The 24613-nt window shown below is 39.8% G+C and overlaps 1 protein-coding gene across 1 annotated transcript in view; it reads right to left on the reverse strand.

Moving 5' to 3' along the window:
• col5a3a (collagen, type V, alpha 3a) overlaps window positions 1-23796 on the reverse strand; it is a 44822-nt gene extending 21026 nt beyond the window's left edge. The window contains exons 1-20 of the mRNA XM_039611499.1: window positions 23491-23796; window positions 13141-13305; window positions 12621-12834; window positions 12243-12405; window positions 7916-8038; window positions 6054-6467; window positions 5480-5599; window positions 5255-5371; window positions 5093-5146; window positions 4965-5006; window positions 4649-4711; window positions 3182-3256; window positions 2930-3013; window positions 2731-2787; window positions 2285-2338; window positions 2084-2137; window positions 1906-1959; window positions 1278-1331; window positions 979-1032; window positions 407-451 (exon numbers count right to left, since the gene is read on the reverse strand). Coding sequence (XP_039467433.1) covers window positions 407-451; window positions 979-1032; window positions 1278-1331; window positions 1906-1959; window positions 2084-2137; window positions 2285-2338; window positions 2731-2787; window positions 2930-3013; window positions 3182-3256; window positions 4649-4711; window positions 4965-5006; window positions 5093-5146; window positions 5255-5371; window positions 5480-5599; window positions 6054-6467; window positions 7916-8038; window positions 12243-12405; window positions 12621-12834; window positions 13141-13305; window positions 23491-23575 — 2091 coding nt within the window. The 5' untranslated portion in view covers window positions 23576-23796. The remainder of the gene's footprint in view (window positions 1-406; window positions 452-978; window positions 1033-1277; window positions 1332-1905; window positions 1960-2083; window positions 2138-2284; window positions 2339-2730; window positions 2788-2929; window positions 3014-3181; window positions 3257-4648; window positions 4712-4964; window positions 5007-5092; window positions 5147-5254; window positions 5372-5479; window positions 5600-6053; window positions 6468-7915; window positions 8039-12242; window positions 12406-12620; window positions 12835-13140; window positions 13306-23490) is intronic.
• Window positions 23797-24613: the final 817 nt, after the last annotated feature.

The raw sequence follows: 24613 nt of genomic DNA on the forward strand, positions 1-24613 counted from the left end.
TACTTTAATAAGGTGTGACTGTCCTAGTGTTTTTAACTAGGCGCTGTGTATTGCAAAATATTGTTCAGTGTTTCTGTACATGAGAAATACAAGCAGCACAGTTTGTACTTGTGTAAGTTCTGCTGTATGCTTTGGGCAGAAATTTCAGTCAGCTCCTAAATAAAGTAATCACCGGCAATCCCCTCTGGGTTTGCTGGAGAAATCGGTTTCTGTTTTACTAGTTTTTTTTTTATTTCTGTATTAAAGAGCGTTTAAAGCACAGACTAGATTAATGCATCCTTTGAATCAAGAATTTATCCCGTCGAGGAACTCTACAAAATAAATATTTTCATTAGAGACATGCTGTGATGTGTAACTACATATATAAACAATATCACATTTTATTTTTCTGTATGTGGATACTCACAGGTTCGCCTGGTTGCCCTCGTGGCCCAACAGGTCCATTAGATCCCTAAAATAAAAGAAAGGACACACGTTCAACACAGATTTTGTGTGCCTTTCTTACTCAACCTTAGGCAGGGATACATTTATATCCCCAGAGACATAATCTGTGGAAATAGCTCATTAAAGAAATTCACTGCCTGACAGATAAGGCTCAACTATCTTTGAGCAAAGACTAATAGACCGCCCTCTCAAACCTTACCCGCCAGCTTGCATAAATTGATACTATCCTGACAGAGCTTCTATCTTTCATATTTTCAATTCTATGGCAGGGTTGTATTAGCTAGCTTTTTAATGTATTTTGCAAACGTAGTTACCAAATGAACTCAGGCTAGCCAAGCGAAAATAAAAAAAGCAGGAAGTTATAATATAGATTTTACATCTACTGTGAAGTCTGCTTCGATATGTCGTGGTTAACTGAATAAATGGTTTTATTTAATGCTCTGTGAAGAACTTCCCTTTAACTTTCCACAGCAGAAAAATTAGAAAAACTATTTTCAGCGTGAAATTACATTTTGGGAGGCATTGCACACTTACCCTCTCTCCTGGTTCCCCGACAGGCCCCTGAGGACCAGGCTTTCCTCTGTCCCCCTACAAGAAAAAAGCATTAGAGACAAGCCTCAAGATGTTTAGGTATGTTCTGTTTATAGCAGATGCTTTTTTTAGTGCACCCTGTCATCACAGAAGTCACAACAACCATTACGGTCACATAATGGAAATAAACATCTGCTATACGATGTGTAAGGTATTCATGCATGCCATGGTATCATGATGGTGTCTGAATGACTAAGTGCTTTAAGTACAGTGACAGTATCAAGTAGCTGAATGTAACTCACTCTGTGCCCCTTGTTTCCCGGGAGACCTGGGAGGCCGTCAAAACCCCTGTCGCCCTGCAAAGTAATAGAGAACCAAGTGCATTAAACCCTGAAACACACACATATGGTAATGTGTAAACATTAGCAGAATTGTAGTGAAAGTCTCCCCTGGCAGAGTCTCCCATCTGCTCAGAGTGTGCATCGGGCAGAGAAAGCGTTAAGATTAGCTGTAGGTCTGCTAAAATGCTGCTTTGACTGATAAAGACTCTGCTGTTCTGTCAGACACATCAGGGAAGACTGAGTTATTTACTAAGCGCTTCCTGCAGCTGTTATATATTGAGTTGCCTTGTTGTCAGTAACGTATAATAAGCTGGGGGACACTCGACACCTAAAGGCTTACTCTTGCAAGTGGAGATAGTTTGTTATTGTGTAAGACCTCACCACCTAAACATGTGTGTTACTGTGTTCATGGAAACAGGACAATGAATTCAAGTAAAGTTAACAGGAACAACAATAAAATGGTCCTACAACTTACAATGCAGCATTCACACAAACACACAAACTAAACGTGATTGTAGAAGAGCCAAATGTGTGTGTACTGGGTGTAGCTCATTTGAAGGGCAGTTCAGTATGATCACAAAAAGCTCACCTTTGTGCCAGTTTCACCTGGAGCGCCACGACCGCCGTCCGCTCCAGCACGGCCCTATGAGATACAACATCCAGATCTTATTCACCGTAGGCCACTCTACGCTACAATATACTTTTTACACAAGCTGCAGACATAAATGTTTTCAGCACTTAAACGTCCAATACTTAAGATATCTCACCCTCTTGCCTGGCCTCCCATTAATTCCAGGGGGGCCTGGCAACCCACGTGGTCCCTTCATGACAAATGAAGAGAGCAAGACAAATAGGAAAAGGTGTTAAAGGGAAGGCAAGAGGACAAAAGGAAATCAATACCATGACAAAAAAGACAAAGAGGCTATGATCGAAGGTAGGCGTGAGGTAAAAATTATGTCTAGTCTTACAGCAGAGCCACTTTCTCCACGTTCTCCTTTGAGCCCAGAGGGACCTGGATCACCCTGCGAAACAAAAGGTCATGCATGACATAACAAAGAGGGGAAACTCAACTTTTTCAAATGTATATACACATATACAAACATACTCCTCAAATATAGACCCAAACCAACAAATTAAGAATGAACTGAAAATGAATCATCTAAAAATTGTTTCATTTTTCCATCTCTTTTTTTTGGGGGGGGGGTTGTTTTGGGGGTTTTTTTGGAAATACAGACAAATTTCTCAATTTAAATATACTGAGCAAGCATAATGATGAGGTTAGGATGGGAAAGAGAGACATGAGATTGAGCTTGGTCAGATAGAGTTTAAAGCTGAGGGTAGAGGACGTAGGAGCCCTTGAGATATGATGCAAATTTGTTAAAGGTCAGAGAGAGAGAGGGAGAGAGATTCATACCAATGGGCCCGGTCGCCCTGTAAGACCAAGCGGACCTGGAGGCCCCCTGAGTGACATCTGAAAGAAAAACAACATTATGCTTTATGTAAGCTAAACAAGGTACCTACTGACTTGCTACATGCTACAAAATATTCTGATGGAGAACTAAATGTCAGTATGCAGTAACGTTGTATTGTGAATTTGCTTCTTTGAAGTATACCTTGGCCTGTTGCAATATAGCTTGCGCTTGGGCCTGCTGGGGGGACACCACTGGCCCCTTCTGGGAATCACCTCCAAACTGAAACTGGAGGCAATGACAAGCAGAAGTCACTACTCACTGCAGGATTTCCCAAGCATAAAGCTAGTTCAGTCACACAGCCCCCCCTTGTGGTCTTACCACTACACCACACATGGAAAAAGTGTACTCTTTGTGCGTTTGCGTGGGCATGTTTCAGTGTGTTTAAGGTCTTACTGGTAGCATTAACAGTGTTCCTGGAGGGCCTGGAATCCCATCAGCCCCGGAAAGGCCAGGCCGTCCTGGGGGACCCTGAAAAGTGAAGACAGGAAAGGGATGAAAAATAGCTTGGCGTCAAGCAAGAGAGTGAGTGAGTGAGTGAGTGAGTGAGTGAGTGAGACAGAGACTGAGTAGAGATTGAGAGAATTTAAGAGGATGGGTTGTTTTTAAGACTAGGGGTTAAAATGTCACAAGATCCAGTTGTGACTTAGCTCGTGAAATGAATGCAAGTCAACAAGATGTCCTCTGAAATCATGAAAGTTCTATGTGTGTACACCATACCACTGGGAGAAAGTAAGAGAAACATTTGGAAGCTAGATGAAGAGGAAAACCATCCACTCTTTGAAAAAAACATGTTGCTCTGTTTCTACAGCTTGTCTCACAAACACACACATGCACATCCACACACAAGACTTTATATTCTCTATACACATTGTGTGAGTTGTTTTATATTTTCTGACTACTGAATGAATATTTTAATAAATCAATGATATTTTTCCAAATGTTGCCTTTAGTCTTGAATTTTTAAACCATTTCTAACAGTGATGCATAATTGGAAATATTTACAATTGTGTTATCTCAAGGGTAAATAATTTCGCTTATAACAACACACTCAGAAGTGTGTTGTTATAGTATATGTCGACAAAGTGCACTTGTGAGTGTTATATAGTCCCTTAAAGATAATGTATATAATATAAGTCTATGTCAAAGCATGGCAAAAAGCTTGAGCGTGGGTATCACCATAATGCTTTTCACATCTTCGTGTGTAATACTTACAGTAAGTGCTAAGTTTTCCAAAAGCGTTACATGTGATACGTAAAGATCTGATAAGTAATCTATGAAGAAGAAGGGTTGTTGCATTTACATTAGGCTATTAAAATAATCCAGTAAATATTCTATCTGTACAAAAGTGTAAAATTATCCTGCAATAGGACTAAACATAATACCAAATAACTGTTCAGATGCAGTTCCTCAAAGGATTATTCTGCCAAGGTGAAAACTAAGGTGGAGGAATGTTGTTAGTGCTGCTTGTCAGTTTGCCTTTGTGTCATTAAAATTCAGGTGCGACTATATCTTTAAAACTGCAAGATAATTTTCCTTTGTGGTTGCAGTAGCATTTATTCATCCACTCAGTTCTTTTTTCTGCTACTAGGAAATGACAGAGCATCTGCTGGTGTCTCTGTGTGTAATTTGGCATATTTTCTATGATGAATCATAGACAACAACATTTGTGAGCCAAGATGAATCCCTGAACTCCTGCAGGTTCATTTCAGCAAGCCAGGACATCTCGATCCTGCTGATGTGTTTCACATTAAGGTCACAGTCAAATTCAGAATTGAGTCTCGCAGGTGAATGGAAAAAACTGAGGTCAAACTAATTCACTCTGCATTTAACGAGTGAGCCCAAGTCCTAAAGCTCACTCACCAAGTCACCAGGATCTCCCCTGGGTCCTGGAGGTCCTACTGGACCAGCTGGTCCAGGAAACCCCTGTGGAAGATACATTTAGTCCATATTTGATTACATAAACGCAATAATCGTTTACCAATAGTCGGGTACATATATCAATTCTACATACTAACTACTGTTCAAAAACTTAAGGTGCAAGGGTGCAAATTACGTGTTCTTCCCTTGAAAGCCCTACTACTATTGCCACAAACACTGCAGTTGCATAACAATGTCTAACACTGAAAATCTCAGCATTTTGCACCTCATCTGAAGAGTTCAGGTAGAATTTGTTTACCTCTGGCCCTGGTAGCCCTGGGGGTCCTTTCACTATTGTACCCTAGAAAAACATGGAGAGTATCAAGTTATTTTCCATACTCATAGCCAAACGACTAGCCTATTCATTAAAAGTCTGTAACAGTTCACCGGTTCAATAATAGCTGGCTCTCCCTTCTGGCCTTTCTCTGCTCTGAGGTTAGCCTGAGGAGGGGTAAAAGATGAATAGATGCGGACTGTCAGAAATCACTTAACACAGGCAATTGAAAACATGACCACTCACTTGATGTATGAGGTCACTGTGAGATTTACCTCTCCATCCCATGTCTGAGCACTTTCCCGCTCTGCATTGCCAAAGCCATCCTCGTCTATTTCATACTCCTCATACTCTAACTCTGTATCATTCTTGAAATCGTCATATTCAAGAATCTGTTAAGGAATAACAAACTATTAGTGACTGGTGTAGTAAAAACCAAATAACCTCACAGTGTTTCTATGCTGTGCTGAAGACATTTCTTGCGTTTGCGTTTAACCTACCTCATATTCAGTAACATTTGGGCCCACTGTTACTGTGGAAACTGAGAGATTATGATAAAGGTCTTCTAAAAGGTCATCTTCATACTCTTCCACCACTGGTTCCCTTACAGGTGTGTCCTCCTGCAGGCGAGCACACAGACTTAAGTGAGTCAGAGCAGAGATTAACCAGGCGGCACTGGGCATGTCTCTGTGCCACGCACTGCCTAATAAAAACACTGTATTGTACCACATGGATGTTAGCAAAACAGGTGGATTATATGGGAGTACACTGGTTAACCAAGATAAAAGCTTACAGGTGTGCAGTTAATTACAGTGCTTACAGTGTTATTAATTGACAGACTACATCAGATTCATGTGACAGCATGACAGAGGCTGCTGCAGCAACAGAAACAGTGTGAGTGTGACAAATTAGTTTATGTGCAAATTATAAACAGACAAATACATAGTGGTGGTAAGTGATTGCAGAGGTGAGAGGAGGAAGAGGTGCTCTCTAAATATTAGGGGAGTGATTGGTTAGAGCTGTAAATAGTGGGAGGGATCGGAACGGACAGCATCTACAGGCAAATTTGTCTACCTCCTCGGTAACCTTTGACACAGGCAATGTCCTAGGTATGAAAGTAGAGGCTTCAGTTGTGAAGTCAGGTTCATGTGTTGGTATCTCCGTGAAGGTCTTGTAGAAAACATCAGTTGGAATGGTAGTTTCTAGGGTACTCTTAATTTCTGGCAACTTAGTTGCCTGAAAAGTTGCCTGGGTTCGATATGGAGGCAGTATTGTGGAAACTTTAAGGAAGCCTTCCTCCAGAGCTTCCTCTTCGTGTTTTTTCTTTCTGGATCTCCTCTTGCCCTTGCCCTTGCCTTTGCGTTTGTCTTTAGAGCCTTTATCCCTCTTCTTTTTGTTCTTTTTTCCTTTCTTCTCCTTTTTGGGGGCCTCCTTTGGTTCAGTTGGCTGGTCACTTTGCATCAAGGCATCAGACCCATATTGGAAGGTCTTTTATGAAAAAGTAGAATGCAAGATGAGGACATAGATGGAGGATGGAGAAAAAACAAACACTGCTGTAAATTGAAATCATAGAAATAGCCTGCTTCAGGAAAGCCAAGAAATGTAATCAGGTCCCATGACACCCTTACAGTGTCCAATGAGCTGATAAAAGCCTGACGCAAAAATGAAACGAGAAGGAATACACAAATATAGATTCTAAAAAAACATATTTACTTGTGTGCTTAGAGGTCACAGTGCCTTTGATGCTACAAATTTGTTAATTATATGCAAAAAGTGTTCTCTACTAAGTGAACAAATGTGAAGGACCGCACCCTCCACAGCAGCCCTAGTCTCTCATGTTGCCCCTTGGGAAAATTAAGTGCCCACCCCTGCTCCAGACTGACGTCCGTTACATGTCAGTGTTAGGAATGGCCCCTTCCTGAAAATGATGTTGTAGGCAAAGTCTGTAAAAGACATCAGTGACATGAATTAGATCCACTTTTAAACAAGGTCAGTGTGTAAGGCAGAATGATGGGAAGTAGGTCAGTGGAGTGACAGATGTTGACATATTCTGGACTCAAGAGTTCATTGCTCAGCTGTAGCTCTTTAAAAGCCAGCTGGATGACTATCGAAATGGACACACGGTACCATTAATGAACCATTCTTGCATGATCATCAGTGGCCTGGCTCAACAAGTTGTGCACTCATAATTTTTTCAACTATATTCATGTGGCATACGCACAAAAAATAGACAAACACAGAAAACATTGTGTGTGGTTCATGAAACCCCGCCACACAGCTGCTTCCTTCCTTTTATCTTATCTCTATCTTTCATACAGCACCAAAGACATATACAGTAATTTATGTCCATGATAGATCCGCTTTTATACATCCCTTAAGGAAAGGAAGAGCTATTATATCATATTTGAGTTATGGGCTTCTGGCACTGTCTGTGTGTGTGTTTCTGTGTGTGTATATTTTGCCAAAAGAGCACCTGACCATAGAACTGCTCCACTGCTGGCTGTATTTAAAAGAAGATACACTTACTTGCCCTATTCTGTGGTATTCGTCCAAGTCTCTTTTTAAAAGCCCTCAGTACCTTTGAAACATGTAGCTGTGTGCTTTTGCTCCTTTAACTGATTGGCTGTGAAATAAGAGTTTGGCAGCCAGAGAGATCTGCCATCAGGGCAAGAAGCAGAATTTCATGATACTGCTTAAACGTTAAAACAAAATGTTGGGCTACTATGAAAAAAAAAAAAGACAGTGAAACAATATGTACAACATTTTAAAATTTCTAGGCCTTCGTGTTCAGATGAAAACGTAAGCCAGGACTCTACAGTTATTTAAGGTCACCAAAAGCTTGGCTTCACTGTAAAGTTTGAAGTGTCAAAGAAATATACAAAATTTTGCACACATTTTTCCAGTAGGCATCACCTCCGCTCAATGGTAGTACTGACCTCCTGCAGGTTCAGCGCTTGGCTGTGATAGGGCAAAGCTGAGTCACAGTCTGGTATGTAGTTTACACAGTAGTTGGCAGCAGCCTCGCTGTCCTCCACAATCAGCAGTTGTTGAATATCTCCCTGAAAAAAAAAAGAAAAAAAAAACAAGATAAAGAAATCATGCAGCTGCTACTGCATGCTGAAATGACATATGGGATGGAACAGAAAATAGAAATTAAACACTCCCACTTGACAGATGCTATGAGAACATTTGGCTACATTGCTAAATGTAAAGCAGAGTGTTGTAAAGGAGTACCACAAACTGTCAGCAATAAAATTGTTACTGACTATTGGACCTCTTCTTGGCCATAACCCCACGAGGGGCCCGAGTGTGTACACGAAACAGTCAAGCAGCTCTCTACCGCCGCCCCCCGTCAGGACCTTTCACTTCCCGTCCTGCCCTGTGGGCACTGCCAGAGTGTATATATAGACACACAGAGAGACAGCATGGCTATACCCTGCAGCACTGAACCCAGAGCCTGTTTTGGCTTTAGCGGCCTTAAATGCAAGACGACTGTAAACTTCTATCAACATCATATTTCACATCAGTCCTTCTTGTACTGAAATGACAAGGTTAATTAGTTTATAATGCCAACGAATACTACAGCTATTATCAAGAAAAATACCAAAAATAATGTTTAAATAAAATTATATTAAAGTATATTTAAGAAAATTTTATATTTTAACTATTTTTTGGCTCAGATCATAACATTTTAAAGGATGAATAAATATGAAAATAACAAACACAAGCTTCATAGTAAAAAAATAGGAGCTGCGGGGCTAATTTCTGTGAGACATGGATCAGAGAGTAATTGACAAAAAAACACAGTGCTGCCAGCCCCACAGGACAGTGGCTGATAAGGTTTTGATTGAATTAGTGATACAAATCTATGTAACTGACACGCTATAGCAAACATACTGCCTGGTGAAATGTGTCCAGGGACAGTTGGGCAACCATTTATAATAAATTAAGTTAGATTAAGCATTTGATTTTGTGGTAATTGTAGCCCCATTGTAATCTCTTTAATTAAGATTTAGCTGCCAGAGGTGAAATAAATCTAAACACATCACTTCTCCTTTACCCACCGCCTCATATTTCTTCCAGCACAACTCAAATCAGCAGTGCATGTCCATGCAAAGCCTTGATCATCGTGAACAAAACTGTAATCCTAGGAATGACTGTTCAAACAGTCATTTATGCTTTAATGTATTAAACATGAAAGGATTTGTTATCCATTTATCCCCTTTTTCTTCCTGTTTTGGCCAAAAGCCCATGTCAAGCAAAGGAAATTATTGCACTCTAAGGTGTGACAGAGAGAGAGAGAGGGAGAGAGGGAGAGAAAGAGAGAGCTGTAGGGAGATGGAGAGAGAGCGAGAGAGGGCAAAAAGGAGCTAATCCAATCTAATCCAATCTCAATTCAAGATCAAAGGAAATGCTTCCACAGACAAGTTTTCCTGTTTTTCTTGCCTAGCAGGAGCCCTCTCTTCTTGAAAAACACAGCAAGTGAGTGTTGCACCAAATCGTGTGTATGCTGCCATTATTCATTTAGGTTGGGGCAAGGACATCTAAAGAGGCTATGTGAGGGCGTGTTGAAAAAGGAGTACACCTCAGCTGAACCTGCAAATTTCCAGTGACGCCCAATCTTCTTTCATGTTGTTACACATGTCACTGTTGGCACAGGCTCATTAACGTTTAAAAGTCCACGCCACTTCCCCCTGCTGTCTCCTATAGGGGGTGTTTGGCCAGATAGCCAATAATCTTTACCAAATCATAAGTAACTAGACCTTCTCTGTGGAGTTGTCCAGCCTTCGCCTAATCAGATCTCTTGTGTGAGTCATAATCTTGTGTGCGTGAAGGAGCTAGTTTATAATAAGCGATCTCACAGCAATAAAACTGCATTTTGACACTAACAGATGCTCACGTCTAACCAAAAACATCTGACTATCATCAGCTATGAGTCATTAGCAAGACAAAATTAACTTTGACTTAAAGAGACTTTGATTTATACTTCTCTATTTTTTATTGGTAAATCTATGTATGCCTTTGGTAAGCATCTCAATAAAGCTAAACTTTAAAAGATATACTTGACAAAACTTTCAACATGCCTTACAAGCAGAGCCAAAAATATTTCTTATTTCCTGTACTAAGTGAGACAGAAAGAATCTGAATTTCCTAACAAATAAATACTGGGCTGGATTTTATCTGAGCAGTCAGCATGTTGGAGACATACAAACAGGGCACATAGCAGCCAAAAAGGAGTCCAGTCAGACCTAAAATTTGCTTTCCTATAAAAAGCAGGGTATGAATGCAAAACTTCTGCATTCATTTGTAAGCAATCTGGAAGCAATAGAGACATTAGTGGCTGACCAAAGTCCCCATGCTCCCACGCTGAGCTCCCACGGTGGGAGAACTGGGCTGGAACACTGACCTCCTCCCCAGAACCAGGGTCTGGGAACAGAGGGCCAAAGGTCATCCTACTTAATTTTTTTTTCCCTGTGGCACCAGCCTCACCCAAGGTGTACAACTTTGATAATCAGATAACATATGTGAGAAACGTGTCTTTTATCGACACTTTTATCAAAAAAATATAAAGTTGAACAAATTATTTTGGGTTACTTAACGCTCTACAGAAAACAAGATTTAAAGACTCTGATAGACTAGGCTGATTGCACACTTCCTTACACGTGACCACAAAAAGTGCATGTATTAAAGTAAAGGATGGCTCTGATTAAGGATGGTCTGAACAGTATTAGTCATCACCACAAATTTGGTATCATCATCATAACTTTTCACAAACGAAGACGAATAAGAGCATGGGAGTGTTTTTGGAGCAAAGCCAAAGATTAAATAGTCTCCCTTGCTTCTGAACAGGGAAATTTATAGAGCCCACAAGGAGACACATTTCTTAACTGAAGTGGGGATATAAAATAATTTAACAACTGGAATGCCTGAGAGGAAAGGGTAGGAAGGAAAAAAAGAGTGACTTACAACATGAGATGGTCAACTTACGTTAGATTATTGCAGAGGAAAGATGAAAAAATGTGTGGACAGGGTTAAGGAATTAGTTATTGATTATATATGAAAAGGAAAAGGCTATAGGTGTTCATTTGTCAGGACTGAGGAAATCTGTTTCTATTGGTAAAAAAAAGACAGAGTGAGGTTATAATAACCCTTCCTCTGGATGTTCATAATTTCAGATGCAGTCTTCCTTTTTGCAGACTGTGTAGTATTCTTAGGTCACTGATGGAGAAGGAAAACCGTCTCTATTTCATGCTGTGAATGAGAGACTTAGAGTGGAGCTTCATTGGGAATGACAATGGGGCATGGGTTGAGTATTGTTATGGAAAGCACACAAAATTATTTATGACAAAAAAGAGGAATAAAAAAACAAGTTTTTTTGTTATGGGTTTCTTTTTTGGCTTCTCCTTTTTTCCATGCATATTGATACATTTGAACAAATCTTTGTAACTGAACAAGGATTAAATCACCAGCTGTTTCAGGTAGATATATGCTGGCAACCCCCCCTTCAAGAAATGCATAATTACTGGATTTGAGGAGGGCTTGATTATACTGGTCATATCTCCTTTCTACTTCCTCTGAAACACATTTCTTTTTATCTTTCTCTTTTTGTTCAATAGCACTTGATTAACATTAATGCCCTGTCATCCCATTCTCTTTGCATTTTCCCCTTTTTTTCTGTAAAATGTTCTTTTTTATAGTTTGTACAGTAAAGTTTGTATTTTGTTGTCCTGTTTCACAGGCTGGAATGAATGCTATATTATGACAGACAGGTAGATAGATAGACTCATCTTAGGCATAAAAGAGCTAAATTGGTATTAGTATGAAACATTAAGAAGTTCAAGAGGCTCACAAACACGAGCAACTCATGCAAATGAAAACAAGGTCATCTTGTCAGATACAATGTGCAGTGCGTTGCATTGCATATCAGTGAAACTAGATACTTGTATACCTCAATAAATTAATGCACAAAGAACGCACACTTGATAGGAATTGACTACACTGGCTTGCCTCAAGTAACTCTAGGGTGAAATGTTTTGCCCAAGAACATTTTAGCATGTGGAGACTAGAGGAACAATTCATAGCCAACACAAAAATAATCTATTCAAACTTTTATTTTCTGTCTGCTTAATTAGATGTGCAGAAATGTTGAGTGAATACTAAAAAAACCCCCAACAAACATATTTTAAAAACCCAGAAAATTTTACTGCCTGAAAAACTATAGAAACATTTAGATTTGAGCTTTATTTTTTCATAATGCCCTACCTCAAATACTTCTTCATCCAGCAGCCGTGTCCCAAACACAGTGACACCCTCTGTGCTGACTACAGCATTGTCCCCTCGCAGCAGTTCCACGGTCTCTACTTTCTTGCAATCCAAGTAAAGGGTCACAGTTTTATCCTGCACACTATAGGCTATCCGGTGCCATCTGAAAGAAACAAAAATAAAAGGAAACTTAACACACTTCGGGCTTGAGGTATTGACTTTGTCTGTTTAAAGGTTAAGAAAGTTGTTGCAAATGCAGTTAATATCATTTATGTATTTATGCTGGTGTGCTGGTTTGATCTACCAAACACACAAATCAACTTCACTCTAAAATGTAATAGAGCTTATGTAGAAGATATCAGCCCTCAAACTACCCACTTTCCATCAGCAAAGTTGACCTTCTTGAAAATGGGGTACATTTCTGGTGCTGGCTGCCCGTCCTGATCCTCATATAGGAAGACAGGTGACCGGCCTACTTCGAGCCCCAGCTGTTGTACTCCCTGGTCATCATACAGCGAAAGCAGGAAGAACTGGGAGCCCTCTTGAGCTCGCATGGTAGTCATCAGGGAGAAATTCTCAGGAAACGTGGTATCTGAAGGGAGAGAGGAGAGAACAGGAGAGAGTTGATAAGAGAGCACAGCAGGGACCCCCTCACCCTCACTATAGTGACAACTGAGTAGAAATAATAATGGTTAAAAATATTGCCAATGAAAGCTGTCAGCCCAAGAGGAGCAGTACGGGGAGTTTGTTCATATTTCTTAAGGTTTTGCTGAAACGAGCTGTGACACATTTAAGTGATTTCTGCTTGTTTCTTTGGAAAATTTGAGAATTTCTTTCTCTATATTACACTAAAAACGACTCTGTATAAAGTCTTGTAGGGAAAAAAATAGCCTACTACCAGGGAAGAGCTGTTTGGTGGGAGCACTGAGCTGGATCCTTTTGATCCTGTAGGCCAGGTCTGCCTCCTCTGTGCCTCTCCTGCTGGTGCAGAGACCAGCCTCCAAGGACACCCCCTCCATCTTCTCTGACAGCGTCAGCGCTTGCAGAACATCAATGGAATCAGCTGGAAGTGAAAGGAAAGAAAAGAAATTAGCCTTCTGTCTATAGTTCTACATCACATAAAACAATTTAGTGGGTTTTTTTCTTTCTCATAAACTGAAGCTAAATTTCTCTCTTTCAACAACATGATGTTAACTTGTCTGACTTCAATATTTTATCTGTATTTCTGTATTCTTGTATAAAGAACTATAATAAACATGCTGAGTGGAGGTTGTGTTTTTGCTTGTCACTTTAAAACTTAAATTCTGCCAGTGTGACAGCACTTTTGTGTCTGGCTCAGTTAAGTGCTGGTTGCTACCAAGCTGAAAGGCAGGGTTTAATGAGGCTGGAAGCTTGTTTGAAAGTGTGGAGACTTCCTGCTTCCTAGGAGTCGGAAGAGAAAAGCTCCTCTGAGATGTGGCGGCAGGTGGCCAGACTACTGTGGGTGTTATTATAGGACTGGGGTAGTACAAAGCCTAATCATAATCCTGCTCTAGCACACCTGGCAGCTGACACCTGCACACCACTCACTCTGCAGCAGCTAACAGCAATATGCCCCCCATCTTGTTCATCACACTGAACAATTCACTGGTTTAAATTAGTTCATCAGTGATTCATTACTTAAACATATTTAAGTAAGATATCTAATTTTAATATTTAATTTTTTTCTGAAAAAATGTAACATCTATGGTAACGGGGTGACACTTTTCATATTCCCATGAAATTCCCTTTGCACGTATCTGAAATGCAGACAAAGAAAAGGCAAATTAATGCTATGAAGGTACCTGATCACAGTAAAATGGCTCATTCCAAAAAAAGCTGTTGAAACCTAAATGGACTAAACTTCATTACTACTTCAAGCAAGAAAAATCTTGAAAAATAAGAATTTTTTTTCATGTAAATGCATATTATTAAATTGTACTTATTTGCAATAAGCGGAGCAACTTTTGGCCTGACGGATATGAAATGTACTCCAGTATAAAGTCTCTCTCATTATAATGAGCCTGTGCTGTATTTGCAGTATGCTGTTCGTGTAATTTTAGATGTTCCGCTGATAAAATGCTGCTATGAGCATTAGCCAGGATCAGAGCTTTGTGTGCAGTCAGTTCCCCACCAGCTGCTAGAGAGAGCCACTCAGCACTTAGCATTCCAGGCATCTGAAATGAGGATCCTAAACCCAAATTGCCTCCTGAAGCTCTTGTCTCTCATACAGAACTCTCCTTTTATCTCCTTGTTAATTAAACATATGGAATGAGTTTACTGTTGTCCAGACAGCGCTTACAGAAAAAAACACTGTGTTGCATTTTATGGCATTATTTATTTGCATAGCATATATCCTTTATTCAAATCAGCTCTGAGAGCTCACCCTCTCAGAAAGCCAGCATGGCAACATGGTTGTAAAGCTAGTAGCCAGGCTCGAACAATGTAAAACAAAAAGCACAGATCTAAAAGCGTTTAAGATCTCAGAGATTAAATTTTGCATTTATGCACAGTGATAAACAAGCTTTGTAAATTAAGTAGTTACAGAAGGTCCTATCTTCTTTCAACAGAAACTTTAACTGTTATACTCCCACACACTGCCCAAACTTATAACCTGATTGAGGACTGGCATTCCCTCCTGTTGCAAATTTCTGGTTGTGGTTTTCAGTTTCTTGTATTCTCATATCTTTAGGAAGGCTGTGTTAGTTCTTGGTATTTTCACTGTGCAACGTTTTAAGAGTTTTCCTCAACACTCAGCAAAATTATCAACAATAGTACCAAAGACCTTGTATGTCTTTTTGCTGCGTACAACCATCAGGTTGAAAAATAATGACCAATGACTAATGGCAGTGTATTTATGCATGTGACTGTATGTAAACCTTACATGTAGCATTACACATGTAATAATGCATCAATCAATTAATTTATTTATTTATTCCCTGCAAAAATACATTTATACTGATACTTGTTAAATGACTTCATTACAACACACAGCTTCTCTTCTACCAAGCCCTGCACACTAACATCTATAGCCATAGTTACTATTGAAAATACACAAAAAAAAATGCATTTGGTTGTACTATTAATTTATAAATTTGATATTTACTAAGCTCAGCTTTCCTTCTAAAGATTTTGCTTACTTTGAAAGAAATATTAGAAAACTGTGTTTTTTAATTTGAACTCGTGAGTGTAATTAGGCAGAGAAGAGTGACATAATAAATTAAGCACATGATCTGAACAGTGAATTTAACATATATTGTTCATTTTCCTTTGGTGATGCCTAGCGACAGACTCCACCATTTTCTTGCCAAGTGAGAAGGAGAAAACTCCGTTAATGAAATCACCACTAATCCAAATTACCGCAAATTTTACGTTTCACTTACCTGAGTCCTCTGCAGTAAACCGGCCAAATCTGTTAATCACAGATTTGGCAGTATATCACAGGATCAGGTGCTGAGAGAGGCAATAAACAGATGGATAGGAAAAACATACCAAGACTCTGAATTATTATTGAGATGTGATCAACAAAAAATTATATGGGCTGTCCTGCTGGTTAAATTTGCTACCAAAATGAACTTGTTATAACCAGTTCACCTTTGTGACACTTAATATAAGCAATTCACCAAAAAAAACCTAGGAATTTTCTTAGCTGCATATGCAGTTCAATGTTGCAGGAGCCAATCACAGCGGTCATAGGAGAAGAGATAGGGCACGCTGAACCTTAACCAGGCAACCAGTCTACCATATGATGTCAGAAAACATGTCTTTGGACTGTGATAGAAAGCCAAAGTGAACCCATGTAGAGAACAGCCGACTAGTGAAGTCAAAACCGAGACATCTTGCCGCACGACAACAATGACAACCAATAACCACCACACAATGGTGCAGATTGATGGTTGGATGACCAAAAACTCTCTGTTGACTGCCTATGGAGAAGCAAAAGACATAGCACTCTAGAGTCCCCTTTTTTCATCTAGCTAAATTCTCACTAAATAGTTAAGCGTTTACATTTCTATCTTTATTTCTAGCAAAAGTTTACTTTGGACTTCTCCTCATGTCTGGGTTCCAATCCTTAATGTTTGTATTTCATTGACTTGGTAGATTCTCTGTCTAATCCCAAGAGAGTTCTTCATTGCTCTGGTGTGGCCTTGTTTGATTCCTGACTGCAAATCAATTTCCTTTGCAAAAGTAAGTCCAAATCCAGTATACACACAATGTTCCTCTATCTGAGGATGCGAGGTCATGAGGCAATGATGTTTGGAACAGTCTGAATAATGTTTTAAACTAAAGTCTTGTGGTTTTAATTGTAGAGGATTTTTAACATTCAACTGAATTTAGACAGCACCTGACAAAATGACCAATGTAAGCTAACATAATTTGCTTTTGAGCACAATTTTTTAATTACCATCCACAGATTAATTTAATAATGCAACTACTGAGTCAGGGAAGATTTATTTTTCCTCTAATCACTATGAGCTTTAAAGCTGTTACCCAATTCCAAACATTTTTTTTTAAGTATGGGCTGACAGGAGACTCTTGACCTCTGACTTTCACAAGATAACAAAGAAAAGTGGAAAAACACAACAATGCCACAGGGAAAACTGAGAGACAAGCAGCAGGAACTCCTTCAAAAAAGGATCCATCAGTTTAATGGGCTAGAAAGAAAGAAAGAAAGAAAGAAAGAAAGAAAGAAAGAAAGAAAGAAAGAAAGAAAGAAAGAAAGAAAGAAAGAAAGAAAGAAAGAAAGAAAGAAAGAAAGAAAGAAAGAAAGAAAGAAAGAAAGAAAGAAAGAAAGAAAGAAAGAAAGAAAGAGAAAAATAGCCACGGATCTGTTTGGTAAGCTGACTCAGAGGGCATAGGAAGTCACTGTCCTGACTTCCTCTGTCCTTAAATCTATCAAACTCTCACTGATGTTACAGCTTGATAGATTTAAGGATGACTATCCCTATTTCACCTCACACCTTATCTGGCATAAAAGGAAGAACTAAGAGTGGTGGAAGATTGCCAAATGAAGTCTGGATCAGTGAAAGAATGTTATCTATTCCCTGCTTTGGAGTCTCTTATGTCACCTTGAGTTGTGTCAGTTCTTGCATCCTCCTTACCTATCCTGCAGCACTGACTGTCTGAACAGGTTCTGCTCGCATCTCATTATGCTTTGCAGTATTCGTGCCCTTACCTCACCCTTCAAATTATGTTAATTCTACAGAAACTTGGGAAGAGTAGATGAGCATAAAAGAGAACATCTGGTACGGGCTACTGATAAACAAAACGGTCCCCACCATTTGGCTGAATGTGCTGTGAAACAGCATCAGAAATTCTCAAAGGACTGATGACTCAGAATGTTTTCCAATCACGCCAAAAGGTCAGACTGTTTGGAAAGGGGCTGAAATGTCCAGCAATTGCACAGACACCAGGCATTTTTTCAGAATAGTCACAGCTAACATGCACTGAACACCATATGATGATACATAATCATGCATATAAATGCATACAGTTCAATGCCGTAAGACACTTGTCAGTCTGTTTTTTTGTTTGTTTGTGCTTTTATCTATGAGAACACCATGTCTGCCCCACAACAGTGACAGGCACAGTTTTCCTCATAGTAAAAAGCTCTGCAGTCCAACTCAGAGTTCCCATGTAAATACAGCCAAACAATCTACATCTCTCTCTGTGTCTTCTCTGGCTGTGTGACACTTGACATAGTCTCTCCATCGCCTGCGGTCATACAACTTAGCACCACTTCAGTCGTAGAAAGACATAATGTGTTCTCTGTGTTTGAAAAGCAAATGTCTCCAAAGACATTCTCCATGACTCATACCACCTACGCTCACAACCATCCCTGAAAATACCCCTCTCACACACACTATTCTGTCAAAAAAAAAAACTGAATCCTGAAACTGGGGACTTTTAAAAAGAAATGCAGCTAGAAAGAAATCTCAGCTATAAGAACTTCCCATAGTATCTTGGGCCACACCCTGAGATGAGTGGAGGAAGAGAATCTTAAAGACCAAAATACTTTTCAGATGTAGCCTATAACAAATAAGACAGAAAACATGTGCACATGAAGCTGAAATAAACAGCCAGTGAATTATTCTTTTAGATGAGTATATGAAATCCATCTAAAATCTGTTTATTAAAATCCAACTCAGCACAAAATCTGCTGTTGTGAGAGTATTTCTTCAGAAAATGGGAAATGATGTAAAATATTGAATGGTACTGAAAATGATGACAGACACAGTGGTCGAATAAATCCAGACACATTTTCCCCCATGGCTGCAAGAAAAATAGCCTTTAATCTAATTAAGACTGGGTGTGACCTTTTGTCTGGGTCACGACTGTGTGGACAGGAACACTCTGAGCTGCGGAGAGCTAATGCATGCGGAAGAGACACGCATGCACAAAAAAAGAATAATAAACTGTCTGCACACCTAGTCACAGCAGAATAGACAAAAACTGTTTATAGCTCAGTTCTAGCTTTAACATTCCCAGAGGAAGAGAAAAGCACGTTGGAACACTGCCTTTGCAACAATTTCTCTCTCACCATATTAATTACCGTGTCAAACACTTTCCTCATTTGCTTATAAATAAAAGTAACTGAAACACAAGAATACATTTGTGCAACTACTGCAAAAGCATTTTTTTCGTTCTTTGGACATTGCTTATATACTGAGGCCACAACAACCTAGTATTGACTAAATAGCTCTCGTGCCATTAAAGCATCGGTCATAGTCAAAGGACCTTTAGAGATCTGTGTGCATGTGTGGATCAGGCTTGTTCTGGCACATACAGCTGAATCTCTCTGAGCTTAGGATCTGGGGAATCTGGAGGCTGGATCAGTGCCTTGGGCTTTTTGTTGTGTTCCTCAAGCTGTCCCTGTGCCATTTTTGAGTTGTGGAGGGTGCGCTGTATAATGCTGGGGAGGCTGCTGTTTTGAGGGAATGCCTTTGCCTGGGGTTGTGTTTGGTCTGGAGCAATGTGTAGGTGGGTCATGCAAGTCAGAGTATCCCACACGAATACCAGGACCAAGGACCCAAGGTTTTGCAGAAGAATACTGCATTTGAACAAGATGATCTGTGTCATTTATACAACATGGCAATGGTTTAAATGTTGTGGGTGATAGGGTTATGTCTGTCTGTCTGGTTGCTTGTCTGTGGGCAAGATATAGTCATCACACTGGTGATCAAAATAAAGGTTGACTATGAAGAGAAATGTGTAACAGCCCACAAAGAGACTTTTTAGTAAAGGGCACCAGAAACAAACACCCAAAGTCCTCCTTATCAGATGTATGAATAAATATTGTTACCCTGCAGTGCCAACTTAAGTGCTTTTCCCCCCCAGCATGTGACTGTCTAAGAAAGTGTGTTTCACAGTGTCATCATGGCAAAAATTTGCTGTAAGATACACCTACAGTTGCTGGTACAACTACTTTGTTTGTTTGTTTGTTTGTTTGTTTGTTTGTTTGTTTGTTTGTTTGTTTGTTTGTTTGTTTGTTTGTTTTGGGGGTGGGGAACGTCATTGTCATTTTGGTTTTTTGGCAGACGCTTCAATGCCTGCCTGTATGTCTTTGGCCGGATTTTGTCAATATGATGGGTGTAGTCAGAGTCAAGTCAAAGTTTTACTTTGAAAGCCTGCAGTGCATAAAAATGCAGAGATATTTATTACACTGAATTTGTTGTGTTTATAGATCTGCTTTTGGTTATCACTGACAGTTTAGGAGTGTGTCAAGTCAGCAGTTGCACAGATGGTGGCTGGGAATTTTTGTTAATCATTTTCTCAGGGGTAACAAGTTAGGAAGTCCGATTAATGGGGTCAATCAACGCCAGGATGTGAGTAAACAGGAGAACCTAATTGAATATTAAGTGTTCTGTCTTAAGCATGTATTATGTAAACCAGGTATCTATCATACGCTCCTTCACAATAAGAACTTGATCTATCTCAAGTCTACACTCAAAATAATCCAAACAGGTGAACGGAAACAAATATTACAACAACATTGCTGATTGTCAATGTAGGTCACTGGGCATATGTGGTTGTTTGGGCTAATGCCCACATCAGTAATACTTTTTGTGTTGACACTAAATGGTGGAATCCAGTTACACATTTTGCTCCAGTTCACATCAGTACCACATTCTTCAGTCTCCACAGTTTGTTTTGCTCATGTTTGCTCACAGCACGACAGGCTAACAGGCCAAAAGCTGTTTGGCCCATAGGGAAAACACCTGCCCGTCAAGGCCCATAACTGGACAGGCAATACACACAAACATACATAGAAACACACACACATTTATACTACTAGGCTTGTCAGGACTTTCTTTCACTAATGTAAATCCATTCTCTACTGCAAGGCTCACAATGGTCCTTGTTGATTCAAATCATCAAGCCCTGGGCAATAGTGAGGAAAAAATCATGCACATCTATGCATGACCAAGCCCATTTTAGTTTCAAATGCAAGCTGTCATCTAGAGTTTGATACATAACACTAAGGCAGCTTTATGGAGAGCAACACGGTTTCCAAAATCAAAGCAGAACACTGTATTATAAAATAAAATATTCACAAACTATGTGTAATACAGGTACAGACATGACTGTTTAATTTTTGCTCCACAGAAAAAGTATAACTGGAACTCAGAGACCAAGATTACTGCAATGTTAGTGGTCATATATGGTTTTAAATGACTTTGATAGGAACTCTTAACGATTATTCAGAGACCTCTTCAGAGATGGATGACTTTGAAATAACTTTTCTAAAGTTCAGAAATGTGGATATTAAAGCAAATGACATGTGAGGATACATGGACAGAAAGGAAACTCATCTGATGTTTGTTCATTGCAAGTCCACAGGAAGCCTTTCCAGCTAGTCTCCCAAAAAGCTGCTTGGAGCATCCAGTGATCAGGAACTCAGAGTCATAGAAGCCTGAGGGGAAGGGAGTTTCTGGAAGCCAGATGTCCATTGAATACTATAGATTGAGGTTTGGCGCCACAAAGTGTATAGGCATCATATCTAAAGATTAAACACTTGGGGGAATTCCAAACAGTCTGCTTCATCACAATGTCAGAGAAGCAGTTTTGATGTGATACTTGCAGCATCAGCAAGTAAGGACAGACATCAGCATATCTAACACTTCTCATGTTCAATGATTCAGTTAGAATAGCTTAAACTCATTTCACAGGAAGTAGCACTAGAGCTGTAATGCCTCTTTTCTCATTCTCTATGCTGATAATTGCAGCAGCCTTTTTTCATGTGTTTTCATTTGCCAGTAATTTGTTGCTGGATCAAAGGCGAACAAGGTTTGCTGCCATCCTTTGGGAGTCTGGTGAAGGATCGGCAAGAAGACTGAATCAAACGGGACACAGTGAGGGGGCTGTATGCACAATTTGCCCCCAATCACAGGCAAAAGCAAGAGGAGCAAGATGATGTAAATGATGTGATAAGGCATATAAAATAAAAACAAACATCCCATACACCCAGACTTTGAGTGGACTAAAAAAGGAAAAGAAAGAAAACAAAACTGAGCAGAAACACATCGAGGCAGCAGAACAGAGGATTCTAAAAGAAATGAACCGTGCACATGTCTAAGAACATCGCACTTCCTGTTAGCAAACATGACTACAAAGTACTCTCTCATCTCCCGAACACACACAGAAAGCATATGGGAAAACATTCTTGAACTGCAGTACACACACACACACACACACACACACACACACACACACACACACACACACACACACACACACACACACACACACACACGCATGCTTAAATTCACAGGCACAAGACACAAACACATTATCACCCACATGTGCATGTCTAAGACTGTCATATCTGTACCACCATATGTCCTATTCACTCTTTTAATCATGTGAGGCTCTCACTTCACAGACCCTCAATAGAAAGCAATGGACACCATGAACAACCGCTGTGCCACCTGAATGCCACTTGTGTCTATTGGCTCGCTTCCTCCTCTGTTGATTTTGTTTGAGCCAATGAATTCCAAAAATCTTGCCAGTCATAAAAGTAGTTGCAGCCGAAAAACCAAGAGTGACAACAAAATATGTGTAACTACTTCAGAAAGACCACAAAATTCAGGCCTGCTGCTAAGGCATCTCACTCCATCACCTAATTTGTAAACTGCAACTCTTGCAAAGAAGTAGTCTGCATCAGTTAACAATACTTGTGCCAGAGACCTGCGTGGGTGACAATTAGAAGTGAGCTACTTGCCATGTCGGCAACAAGCAAGTCTTAAAATGGCTGCATCAATGGCTGGTTTTTATTTATTTATTTTTGAAATTGCAACAAATGTGAAGGCCTGGACACTGTGACAGACAGATACAGCTGTTTGATAGTCACCAGATGTCTTCTTTTTTGCTGGTGGATAACTGGAAAATGTGTCCAATGATTACATTCCACCATAGTGGAAGTGGGTCATATCAGTTACTGTGCAAATGTGATCTGAGATTCAAGTCTGCAATAAAATACATCACTATAAAAGTGTGCCAGAATCAAGAAGGCAGTAGTAAAATGTGCATTAATTTAAGATCTGTGTGCATTAAACAGATCCATGGCACGAATTTTAACCTGCCCACTTCTTTCAGCGTTTCAGCCATTAGCAAGCCAACGCCAAACCCTCTTTCACAGTAAACCGACGCCGGTCACAAGCAAACTCAAGCATGACATCACACATCTCCTTAAATCGCTGATTTACACCTGACGCATGAAGGACATAGTCCAATTCAAATCTTGGAAATATCTTTGATTAAAATACAACAAGAACAGGAAAAGCTGAGGAAGCTGCTGAATACCCTCCCAGTGCAATGAGGCGCATAATTAATCTGTCATATGTAAGAAGGGGTTATATTACAATCATTTGCACACCTCTCAAGCATTCCGACAACTTCTAAAAGTCATTTGAGTCAGCTTGCAATTTTAATCCCAGCCCGAAGCGACTCTGTAGAACAAGTAGCAGCATCAACAAACCATTTGCAAAGATTTAAATCAGGAACCAAACTGAATCTAAGATGAAGGTGTGAAGATCTGCGCTAATAACTTTGTGTTGGCTAAAGGCCAAGTGATCAATAAAAGAGTCTTTAAAAAAAAGTCAGAGAAACTTAGATGAAGGGGACAAATCGTCAATCAGACAACAGAAGGGTATAAGGGGGCATAAAAAAAACATTTTTGCATTTTCAAGGATCTGTATTGTACATTTGAGTGTCCAGCTAAATACTTTACCCGCATGTGTCGTTGTTACATGAAGCAGAACAAACAGAAACAGTGTTATTCTCCAGCGCGACCAGGTCCTTTTTAAATGGTCCATCTTTCAATGCGGGGACCTGTTTCCAGACCCAAAACTTTAGACTGCAGGCGTTGTTGCTGCTGGAACTAGGCAGCCATGTGCGAAGAAAAGGAGACAAGCCAGTGTGCAGCTCCACTTGCTTGACTGTTGAGGAGAAGTTTTGTTGTGCTGTCTCCTCTGAGGTTCGCTCTGCTCCTCTAATTCAATTTCTCCCTCTCGCCATCACTCCCTCCCTCCCTGTGTTCTCCTCCTCCGCCTTGTCCCTCCCACAGGACGGTGTACTGCGTCGCATGGCTGCGCGGTGCGCCTCCAGGGACTCCATCATAAATCACGTTTATTACTCGCGTAATTTGTCAGTTCCCACTTCTGAGAGGTTGTCATTACCCACAGACGGGGTGTAAAGTACAACAAATTTACCTGGTAACTTGTCATATAGATTTTTTGCAGATTTAGTTAGCGTGAACTAAACTAGAACAGGATTACACGTGAGTCAAGTAGATACAAGATTTTAAAAAATGGATTACTGGAAATGCTTCGCTAGTAAAAATGTGATATTTTTAACTTAACAATGACCCTAAATATGCGTATATTGAAGGTAATATTTTTTATATATATATATATATCTCAATGTCAGTATTTCATTATTGTTATTTTGCTTGAACACTGTTTGTTTATTGGCTGAATGACCTCTTAAGGACCTGCTGACAAGGCAAGACTCCATGTAATCAGTTCAGGGGAGAACACCTGGGTAAAAATAATGTTTTAAAACGAAATTAAGTGGTAGACACACGTTTTTTTATCATTTGTTTTTTATGTTGATTGAGGCCATGACAAGAACCCACCACAGCTCAGAGTGATCATTTTAGAAATTAATAAAAGGGGCTGGGCGGGCCCCAACTTTAATTTTAGTGGCTATCCCACAGTAAATGTCTCTAATTCAGTCAAACCCACGAAAAAATAACAGGGCTCTATCTCCACAAAACACACAACAACATCCACATTGTCTTACTTTTTTTGCAATTTTTAAATGCTAGTTAATCTGACTTAAAATATCAACAA

Source organism: Oreochromis aureus, linkage group 4, assembly GCF_013358895.1.
Source record: "Oreochromis aureus strain Israel breed Guangdong linkage group 4, ZZ_aureus, whole genome shotgun sequence".
Taxonomy (NCBI): Eukaryota; Metazoa; Chordata; class Actinopteri; order Cichliformes; family Cichlidae; genus Oreochromis; species Oreochromis aureus.